At 52.4% G+C, this 10,617-nt stretch overlaps 1 protein-coding gene across 3 annotated transcripts; it reads left to right on the top strand.

Annotated features, from left to right (window-relative positions):
• Nucleotides 1–2,705: 2,705 nt before the first annotated feature.
• Nucleotides 2,706–9,037, top strand: Gli4 (GLI family zinc finger 4). 3 transcript variants are annotated; one of them, XM_051159743.1, is made up of 3 exons: nt 2,706–2,886; nt 5,138–5,289; nt 7,900–9,037. In XM_051159743.1, exons 2-3 carry the CDS (start codon nt 5,175–5,177, stop codon nt 8,820–8,822), a joined length of 1,038 nt encoding a protein of 345 aa, XP_051015700.1. In that variant the 5' UTR covers nt 2,706–2,886; nt 5,138–5,174; the 3' UTR covers nt 8,823–9,037. The 3 variants fall into 3 exon arrangements, with proteins under 3 accessions (XP_051015700.1, XP_051015702.1, XP_051015701.1); XM_051159745.1 differs by lacking the exon at nt 2,706–2,886 and adding an exon at nt 4,137–4,279; XM_051159744.1 differs by lacking the exon at nt 2,706–2,886 and having other exon boundaries at nt 4,920–5,289.
• Nucleotides 9,038–10,617: the final 1,580 nt, after the last annotated feature.

The raw sequence follows: 10,617 nt of genomic DNA on the forward strand, positions 1-10,617 counted from the left end.
GTGTCCTGTCCCCCCACCCACTCTCCCAGTGCTGGTATACAGAGGCTTTGCTATTTCCACAGACTCTGGATCCAGAGGCAGCAATACCTAGCTGCATCTAGGAACTCTTGAACAACCTTAGCTGACATTCTGTAGCCCACGGTTTGTAACTCAGCAGTCTCTCAGTGGCCCTTATAATTTATTTAGTTTTAGAGGTGAGGCAGAAGTATGACAAGGGTATATAAGAGCATGTATTGTAGAGTATGGTCCCAGGAAACATCTGATGGAAGAGCAGGAGGTCAGCAGTTAGTGTCTCATCAAACAGGATTGGAGAATTTTTCAATCCTTGGGGCAACCTGGTCAAGGTAAGTTGTCCGCTGTAACCTCCCTCTCGCTCTGGCCGTGTAAAAGCTCTGCCCATGGGAGCCCGAAGCATCTTTCAGATCCAAGACAGTGGACACCTGTTTCTTCGGAAGAATCAGACCCATGAGAACTGGAGGTCCCAGGTTTCTTCCCAGGCAGGAGAGGTGTATGGCAGCGTGACTGGCAGGGCACCAGGATGTCTCTCTCTCTACGCCAGACAGTATGGACTGTGTGTTTCCAGGGTCATTGGGTATTGTTTCCTCTGCATGGGGGTGGCTGAACCTGGTTGAACAATTATAGGAACTTGGTCTTGGGCCAGTCCTGGTGGGTTGGTCTCTGCCTCTAGCCCTGGGAATCCTTGTTGTCCATCTGACAGGTAGCCCACCTGTATCCTCTGATTGGGGGCAGGGCATTCAACAAGAAGATATTTTTCTGACAGAGGGCAGGACACCAAACTTTGCTGAGTTGTGTAAGTCTAAACGTGTCTCATCAACAGAGAAGGTGACAGTGGTTTATGTAAAAGGTCTCGGCTCCCAATCAGTTCTTTGTTCTTAAATAGCTTTTGCGCTACCTCCAGCTACTGGAATCTATTTCTACTGTTAAATATTAGCTAATTTTGTTTTTGTTTTTGTTTTTTGAGACAGGGCTTCTCTGTATAGTCCTGGCTGTCCTGAACTTACTTTGTAGACTCAAACTCACAGCGATCCATCTGCCTCTGCCTCCCAAGTGTTGGGATTAAAAGCCACCATGCCCAGCTTACAAAGGAATCTTTTTAGCAGTTATCTTTACTCCTTTCAAAAAAGACCTAACAAAAAAATTGTTTGAAACCTCTTCACGCAGGAGGTAGAGGCTGGCAGATCGTTGTGAGTTCAAGGCCAGCCTGGTCTACAAAGTGAGTCCAGGACAGCCAAGGCTACACAGAGAGACCCAGTCTCAAACAAACAAACAAACAAACAAACAAAATCTCTATCTCAGAGCTTCTATTGCTGTGAAGAGAGTCCATGGCCATAGCAACTCTTACAAAGGAAAACATTTAGTTGGGGCTGGCTTAACGTTTCACAGGTTTAGTCCATTGTAAAAAATGATGGTGGGAAACATAGCTGTGGCGTGCAGGCAGACATGGTGCTGGAGAAGGAGCTGAGAGTCTACATCTTGATCCACAGGCAGCAGGAAGTGATCTGACTTAAGCATCTGAGACCTCAAAACCCACCCCTAAGTGACACACCTACCCCAATGGTGCCACTCCCTGTGGGCCTATGGGGGCCATTTTTATTCAGTCTCCTTGATCAGTGTTGGACAGAAGGGGGTAAAATCTATTCTATCCAGGCTGCATTGCCCAGCTGTGGCCCCCCTCCCCCACCCCCCAGCCTGGGAGCGGTTTTCCCACTCTTTTTTTTTTTTTTTTCAAAGAAGGGTGAGCTTTCGTTGAAAAGGAGATGTAATTCATGACAGAGGAAAGAGTGGAGCCTTTTCTTGCCTCCTTCCCTTGTTCTGCTTAGAGCAGGCTGGGGAGCAGAGGGAATGCACCGAGGGAACAATTTCCCCCTCCCTGTGTGCACTCTGCTCAGATGGGGGTGGGGGTGGGAGGGTGGGGGTGGAGAGGGTCCTGGATGAGAGCCCTGGCCCCTCCCCACCTCCACACAGGGACCAGGAGTCAAGGACAGGCAAGGGGCTTTTTGGTTTCTCTGGGCAACCTGGCAGAGCCAAAAGAATGTGGGTCCCCAACAAAAGGCCCAGCTCTTAAGCTGGGAGGGGGTAGGGAGTGTCTCACAGCCATTGGTCTATACGGGGAAACAGAGCGGACAGAAACACATACACACAAAGAGACATACAATAAAGCAATTGGGGGTGGCCGCCACACATTCAATACACTTGAACAGACAGGAGGAATCCAGTGATATCTCACAGGGATCCTGGGTACAGCCACATTCAGCCTTTCCCATATGTCGCAACAGAAAGCACCTTAACCAGAAGTGACAGACCAGGCACCTTTCTAGTTTGTTTCCTTTTGGGGGTGGAAGTGTCAGACCCCTCTGAAGTGTTAGATCAAAGGAAGTCCTGGGGACCTAGAACATCTGAGGTTGTGTATCCCCTAGGAGCTTTCTGACCATTGCTTGCTCTGAAAGCATCTGAGACACCCGTGGTGTCTCAGGGTCGGATCTCTGTGGGACCTCCAGAAATAATGTGGGGTATTCACCAGAGAAGACTGCTTGGACTTGGGTTTAAACCATCAGAAAATCTTTATTAGCCAGCCAGTGACTATACTGGGTGTTTGGGAGCCCAGTGTAGCAACAAGCCTTTTTCAGGGTGAGTTTTTAAGCACAAAAACCATATCCTGGACTGACATATTTAAATTAACAAGAACAGTTAACCAGAAGCAGAACTATAGAAGCCAAAAAGCAAAGATAAAACATTTAGAGAGTTCCCAGAAGTACGGACTCGGATGAATTAGGTCTTTGTTTTTATTTTGGCAGGTGGGTGATGTCTATGTGCTGAGTTTTATGGCCTGAGCGGTACTTCCACCATGGAGTCAGTTGTTCTAAGGTCTGGGACCTTAGTGTTACACACTGCCCAGTCGTGTGTATGTGTGTGGAGGGCTCTTAGAACCTTGTATGAGTGATTCTGGGGTTGACTAGCCCTCCTGCCTGGAGCCGATTAAGAGGTTCATGTGTTGACTGGGTGAGATGGAACCTACTCTGCATTCCCCAGAGGGCCAGCTGTAATCAATCAGGCTGGGTAGCCGGCTGAGTGAACAAACTGAGTGTGTCCTAATTTTCTAACCTTACAAACCCAGCTGAGGCCTTGTCTACTACTTTGCATTTAAGAGTGTAAATCCAAGAACCAAGCTGAAGGGTCTGCGTTAGCATCTGTGTGTGAAGGCCAGGGGTCCCCAGGCCTCACAGACATAAGCAGGGAAGGCATCTTTCCCCAGAATCTCCGTGTGTGTGTGTTCATCCGTCCGTCCGTCCGTCCGTCCGTCCGTCCGTCCCCATCCCTTCACACTCGAACCATAGGGACCACAAGTGCCTTGTATGGTGGCTAACGAAATTCCATATAGAAATCCAGTCTGGTACCTAATAGCTGTTTGTCTCAGACTCAAGTTCCTGGAAGATAGGTCTCCCCAGCCCTGACTCCTTGACACCCCCTCCCTCAAGAAATGTGCAGCCATGGCCATCTGGCTTGTGATGATGTGACTAACTGGTGCTTTGCTCCTATAACTTGCTTATGCGGACATTCAGGGACTATTTGAGGTCACCTTCATCAACTAATCTTGACAAAACAAAACAGATCTTGTGGTTTTCCCCCTTAAATGCCCATCTTCCTGCACCCGCTTCTGGACAGTACGTCTCTGATTTGGGTAGAGACTGTGGCCCTGCTAGCAGCCTTAAAAATGTGCTTAATTATAAAATAAATTAAGTCTAGGGGTCTTTTCCCACTGTCTTGAACTCCATTACAACTTGGCAGTGGCTTAGTCACAATGAACAGTAGCTTCCAGGCCCTGCTTATGAAAATCTGTTTGCAGCGAGAATTCTTACAACACATGCAAGGTCGTATCCCTGACAAACTAGGCAAGACCAAGTAAGGTCAGCTGCAGCCTGTGGCATCATGTTTGGTCCTGGTTGGGGCCAATTTCAAGGATGCCGCTGTGACATCCTCCGGGGCCCAACACCCAGGTTCTGACGCCTCTGCCTCGCGCGGAGACGAGGGCCTCTGCCGGGCTTTTCTGCTAACTTGAAAACAAATCCCTCAGACTGTGTTGGGTCGTGGGGCAGGGACCCTCGGCGGGGAAGCCACACTGAGTAAAGGATTTGAGTGCCAAGGGGCCACAGACGCTTGGTCCTCCGGGGTCCAGAGCGTCCCGGAATCTGAGGGGCGGGACCTTCCAGAGGCGGAGCACTTCCGGCCGGTGCGCGGGCGGCCTCCTCCTTCTCGCAAGGTGAGTGGTCGCCCCTCCCAGTGCATCTAACTTGGACCCTTCGGTTCAACTATGTGGGTTCCTGCCTGCTTCCCCTGCGGTGGCTTCAGTTAGCTCCGCCTGTGGTCTCTGAGTGGTTTCAACCTACGGAGCCCAGGAGGGCGGCGCCACAGTGCCCGCCCCGAGCCTGCACCCAGCGGGTGCTGCAGCACCTCGCCCGCCCCCTGTGTGCTCCCAGTCATCCTTTCTCCCCGTGTCACTTTATGCAAGAAAACCAGCCTCTCACTTTGGCCTCCGTCCATTTATAGCAAACCAAGTTAAGGAAAACTGCCCTCCCTCTTTTAAAAATTTTCTCGAGTCTCGTGTAGTTCAGGCTGGCCTCGAACTTGCTATGAAACCAAGGGTGCCCTTGAAGTTACTATTCTACTGCCTTTATCTCCCAAGTGCTGGGATTAAAATCATGCTCCACTGCACCCAGTTTTTGTGGTGCTGGTGATTGGGCCAGGGCTTAAGGCATGCTAAGCAAGCATTCAATCAACCGAGACACACACAAATCTGAGGAAACGTTTTTCCCTCTGGAAATATATCCCTTCTGATTTTCATGAAGTAACCTCTTTATTAGATTTAGAATCCTCAAGCCTCACACTCCGGGGAGGCAGAACCTCAGCTGTGGCACAGGAGTATTCCCTGGAAGAATAAGCATTCTCTCCTCCGCAGGCTCTGTTGGGAAGGACACTTAGGGTACTGTACTGAGGAGAGCTTTGGAGCCGCTGCCTTGCTAGTGATGCTGCCAGGACGGATGAGGGTTCCACACCGACATGGTGCTGGTGAGCAGCATTCTCTCTTCCTGTCATCTACCTTGGTTTTCCTTTTCCTCAGGTCCCAGGTGCACACTCCTTGAGCAGGTCTCAGAAAGATGGCAGCATTAGAGGACATTGAAGAGTCCACTCCTGCCTTGTCACCCAACAGTGTCTCATCACCAGGGACTCCTGGAGACCAGCACCACGTGGCACTCCATGGGCACCCTCACGGTATTTGCCTCAGACTGCTATCCCCCTCTACCCTACCTCTACCCCATGAGACTGGTCTGACCTGTGTCTTGGCCTGCGAGGGGGTAGGAAGAGTGGGGACAACTTAGGTAGCTTCGTTCAGCACCGGGGCCTCTGGGAAAAGCCCTGAGGGAGTGATGGAAGGCAGCAATAGCTGAGGTCATGCAGACTCCCTAGGGAACAGCTCCCTGGGTATGTTTCTTCCTCAGTATAAAAGGAAAGACAGCCTCAGAATGGGCCCAGTGTTAGGAGAAGATCCCCCTCTGGCACCATGTCCTAGGCTAAGAAGTGAGGCAGTGGCCTTGCCTGCCTAATCTGGGTATGCTTGCCTGCTGACTTACAAGGACAGAGCTGCCAGCCTTGCGGTGGCCTCATCAGTCAGCTGGTAAAGTCTAAGTATTAGAGGTCCTGACCCTGTCATAGCACTGAGCACGTCCCAGAAGCCACGTAGCCCAGAGGCTTCATCCCTGAGTCACACAGGGAGCCTCACCGTACAGGAGATACCAGTGAGGAAAAGATCCCCATGTGGGCCTAGAATTCTAGTGGCTGATACGGTGCAGCTGGGGTTTACGGACGGCCCCTGTGCTCTGCCGGGCTCTCTTAAGTGATGCTGAAGCCCAGCCGCAGCTTATAGATGAATGCTCACAGATGAGGGCAGAGAGATCGCGCGCACTTCTCTAAGGAAGCACAGGGGTCAACCCAAGACCAGGTAGAAACCCCAAGCCCTGTCCTGTTGGCTGCCTGTCCCTAGAACAATTCTTAGGGTCTTCCAGCATCATGCTGTTCCCGGTGAGTGTGTGAACGAAGCGGCAAAGTGAGTTCTGGACTGAAGTGTAGTTGTTAGTGGAAGAGATTTTACCAAGTCACAGTAGAGTGTGGGAAAGCCGCGAGCATCTGGATGTAGGTGAGAGAATTGCCATCCCCCCTTACACAGACACACAGGAGATGGGTGGTTCCCTGCATCTGCTTCCTAGCTACCAGCAAGGGCAAGGCTGCCTCTCAGAGCCCAGATTGTTCTCCTACTGTCGAAGGCCCATGGATTCCATTTTTGTTTGTCTTTTGTTCTTGTTGAGACAGGATCTTACGGTGTTGCCCAGGCTAACCTTAAACTTGAGGTCTTCCCGCCTTAGCCTACCGAATCCCTGGGATTACCATGTGGTACCCCACTCGGATTCATTCCACAGATTCCTTACCAGAAAAGTCCCCAATGTTCTGAAACCTGCCAGAAGTTCTGCCAGGACTTCTTGGAACCTTGGGTTCCCAAAGAGGCCCATCCAGGACATCTAGGTCCCAACAACCTGCAAAATGACCTTTGCACAGTCACTTCAGGCTCCAAGCCACAGCCCAGTCCGCCCTGGTTACTAACCACCTCAGAGCAGGAGGCTGGCTGGGCTCTAAGGGATAAAGCAGTTCTATGACCTCTCTGACCTTGCAGGTACAGATGAGGAGTCATGGCTGGCTTGTGATGCTGAAAACTAAGAAGATGAGATCTTGGGGCAGCTGCTGAGTGCAGTGAGCAGGGATGGACAGGAAGGAAGCCAGACTAGAGTCAGCCAGGACATCAGCAAGCATGGGGCAAGCACAGGAGCTGTCTGGGCACCTGGGCTTGTGCCTGCCTCCAGAACTGAGGGAGAATGTGGTCCCAAAGCCAGGGCCTCAGGAAAAGTCCCTTGATGGGAAAGCCAGTACAGTGGTACCACATCCAGCTGAACTTCTTGTGGGTATAAGGAGATGCTGGGTAGGTGAGGGAGTGTGCTGCATGCCAGCACCTTGGCCCCAGAGCCTTGGAGACCTACTCTTACGTTCAGGAAGGAGGGAAGGGGCAGAGATGCTGCCCTCTGGAGGGTAGGGCATGAGCCATAGTCCCTGCCTCCAGGCTCTCCCTGTTCCAGCCCTGAGGTGCCTTCCCAGACAGCAGACCCAGGCCTCCAAGACACAGAGAATATAGAAGTCACACCTGGCTTGGTGAGTGAGCAGCCTCCGTCCTGCCCTAGGCAGCCTTGAGAGCCCTCAGCTGGATGGAACGCTCAGCATATCCCTGGATCTGCTAAGGGCCAGGGCCATGCTGCCTGGGACTCTGCTTGAGCCTAACTCCTAGTTTTGTCTACCCATAGAGGCTAGCTGGGTGGGGGCTGTGACTGTGACTGAAAGGGGCCATAGCCAGCCCCTATGGAACTGTGGATCAGGCCTGCGCCCCTCCGGATCCCATCCCTCAGGCACTCCTGTCACCTGACTTTGTAGGGTGAAAGGAGTCTCTTCCTGGCTGGCCCGGCATGAAGGACCACTGTTGAGAGCTCTCAACGGTCCAGGTCCTTGCCAGCTCTTAATAGCTACCCGTACTTTCTTCTCACAGCTAAGAGAGGTTATCTCAGGACTAATTAACCACAGGCTCAGGGCCCCCGACACATGGGGGGCCTGGCTGCTCCTGACGACATCTTTATAAGTCTCTGGTACTTACATACACATACACTCTCCCAGAGCCAGCCTCATCCTCCTCTGAATTTGTCCTCATTCAGGCTTTCCCTGGGCTCAGCTCCTAGAATGCCAGCAGCAGGGGTGAGGTTGGGAGCTAGCTGCCATTTCTTCTTGCAGACTCAGTGTGGGAGCCTGAGAAGACTCCAGCCTCTCTCAACCCCCGCAGTCCTGGAGAGGGGCTGGCCTCGGATGGAAGGGCACTGAGGGGCCTCTTGAAGAGTCCCAGCATGTCTACGGGTGGGGACAGCTTTGGCCAGGAATGTACCTTGGAGCAGCCAGCAGGCCTGCCTCCAGGAACCATGCCCAGCTCTCAGAAAAGGGACACTTGGCACATGGTACTCTTGCCCCAGGGAGCCCCAGGGACTGAGGGCAGCAGCGCCAAGAAGAAGACTGCTGAACTGGGCAGTAGTTTGGGTCGAGACCGCCGGCAGGCCAGCCCGAGAGGCAGCAAGCCCCACCGTTGTGAGGCCTGCGGTAAGAGCTTCAAGTACAACTCTCTGCTGCTGAAGCACCAGCGCATCCACACGGGGGAGAAGCCTTACGCTTGTCAGGAGTGCAGCAAGCGCTTTGGGAGCTGGTGGGGCTTCATGCAGCACCACCGCATCCACACGGGTGAGAAGCCCTACGAGTGCGCCCAGTGCGGCCAGGCCTTCAGCCATAGCTCCCACTTCACACAGCACCTGCGCATCCACAATGGCGAGAAGCCCTACAAGTGCGGGGAGTGTGGGCACGCCTTCAGCCAGAGCTCCAACCTGGTGCGACACCAGCGGCTGCACACCGGGGAGAAGCCCTACGTCTGCAGCCAGTGCGGCAAGGCCTTCATCTGGAGCTCTGTGCTCATCGAGCACCAGCGTATCCACACGGGCGAGAAGCCCTACGAGTGCGAAGACTGCGGCAAGGCCTTCCGAGGCCGCTCCCACTTCTTCCGGCACCTGCGGACTCACACGGGCGAGAAGCCCTTTACCTGTGACACCTGTGGCAAAGCTTTTGGCCAGAGCTCTCAGCTGATCCAGCACCAGAGGGTGCACTACCATGAATAGCGCACACCCCAGTAAAGTTTGTGGGTAACCTTGCTCCTGTTGAGTGAAATGGGGATGCTTTAAAGGTGCACGGCACGACATGTGATGGCTGAAAAGGAACTCCATTTTATGCTAGGTATCCATTTTGGTACCCACTAGCCACTTGTCTCTAACCCCAGTCCCTGGAAGAAGATAAGTTCCAATAAACCTGACTCAGTGGCCCCACCCACCCACCCAGAAATCTGCTTTGTATGCTATGCCTAACTGCTTTTTGGCTTCTGTAACCCGCTTGTGCAGAGCAGACATTCAAGGACTGTTTTGAGGTCTTGGCAGAGCAGCACAGCCCCTGGCTTATTTTTGCAGATACTCATGAAGTCTTCTTGTGGGCTTCCCTTTAAAAATCCCTCCCTCACCCACTTCGCAGGGCAGTCTCTAGTTTGGCTCAGACATTGCTGTCCTGACAGCAGTTTCAATAAATGTAACTAAATATAATCCCCATTGGGTCTGTGGTCTTTTCCTGGGGGTCTTGAACTCCATAACAGTTAGAGGCTCATCCAAGATCTCTGGGAGACCCCAGACTCAGGGCTGGGGGTTCAGGCATAGCTCCTCAGAGGGGCGAGGCCTGGGAGAGACTGGGATGGAGGCTGCACAAATTAAAGAGTCATGGTCTGGGACAAGTGCCACAGCCCAGAGGCCCAGGGGTATACAGGCCTTAGATGGCAAGTACATTGTGGACTTGGAGGCTCAGGGCAACCCCAGACTGACCACTGCATATCTGTAAACAAAACAAGTAAAAACTGCCGGCCAACACGCATTTGAAACCCAGAGTGATTGGTTAGTTGTTTTCTTCAGGAAATCTAGAGATAAGGGTAGACACAGGGGGATCAGCCATGATCACAGACAGACCCAGTTCCAGGGACTGTGGAAGGTGCCCTCCTGTCCCCTGATTCTGGCCTATGAGTGGAGGTGGCCACCACGTCTGTGTTTTCTAGTCTCCACTGACTGTAGACATTTTGTTTAGTACGTCTGTGTTTCCTGGTGCACTTAAGCGTTCTGTTGTAGACATGAGAAAGCAAACCTCACAGATGCCCTCTCCTGACAGGTTCTCAGCTCACTCGTGGAGCTTGCCCTGTCTCTCTTGCTAGCTTTCTCCTGCAGATTACTCAACTTAAAGCCATGGCTAACCACTTGTCTCTCCTCATCTCACCCTAGGAGCTGCCTGCTCTGCCTCTGTCCCGCCTCATTGGTTTGCTGGAGGCTGCTGTTTAAGCCCCACAGGCACAGCGGGCTCTTCTCTGTGCCCTCCTGTTTGTGATCCTTTTCCCCAACTCTGCTTCTGAAGACTGTCTCTTTCCCTGCTTGTTTTCTCTCTTAGCTGGCTCCTGTCTCTGACCATGGAGCTCTGGCCACTGCCATCTCCTGCCCTGTGCACAGCCCCGCCCCTACAGGCACCATAAGCACCCCCAGCCCACCACCTCTGCTCGCTGTGCCAGTGGCTCACACCCAGAATGGCTTATCTCTCAGCCTTTTTATTCTCTGCTTGCTCTGGTCCCGCCCTCTGAAACCCTGATTCAGCTTTGCGGGGATCCGGGTATCTCTTTAATTTGGATAATTTGGGTAAGTATTGCTTTATGCCGTTTTACTTTATTAAAAGCTGCCTCTGCCGTTGGGTTTGTGGCCCTCCTCTCATGACCCAAGCATGCTTGTTTAAAAGTTTTCTCCAAAATCTCTGTGGTCAGACAGGTCTTCTGCCTCTGGAAGGAAAAGGAAAAACAAAACAGCCCAGAAAAAGGCAGCAGGTGCTTTAAAGCAGCTG

This window comes from Acomys russatus, chromosome 17, assembly GCF_903995435.1.
Source record: "Acomys russatus chromosome 17, mAcoRus1.1, whole genome shotgun sequence".
Classification (NCBI taxonomy): Eukaryota; Metazoa; Chordata; class Mammalia; order Rodentia; family Muridae; genus Acomys; species Acomys russatus.

Coding starts and splice junctions, on each gene's coding strand:
- Gli4 (XM_051159743.1), top strand. CDS start 5,175: ATGGCAGCATTAGAGGACATTGAAGAGTCCACTCCTGCCTTGTCACCC. Junction 5,290..7,899: donor ACTCCATGGGCACCCTCACG/GTATTTGCCTCA, acceptor TTCTTCTTGCAG/ACTCAGTGTGGGAGCCTGAG.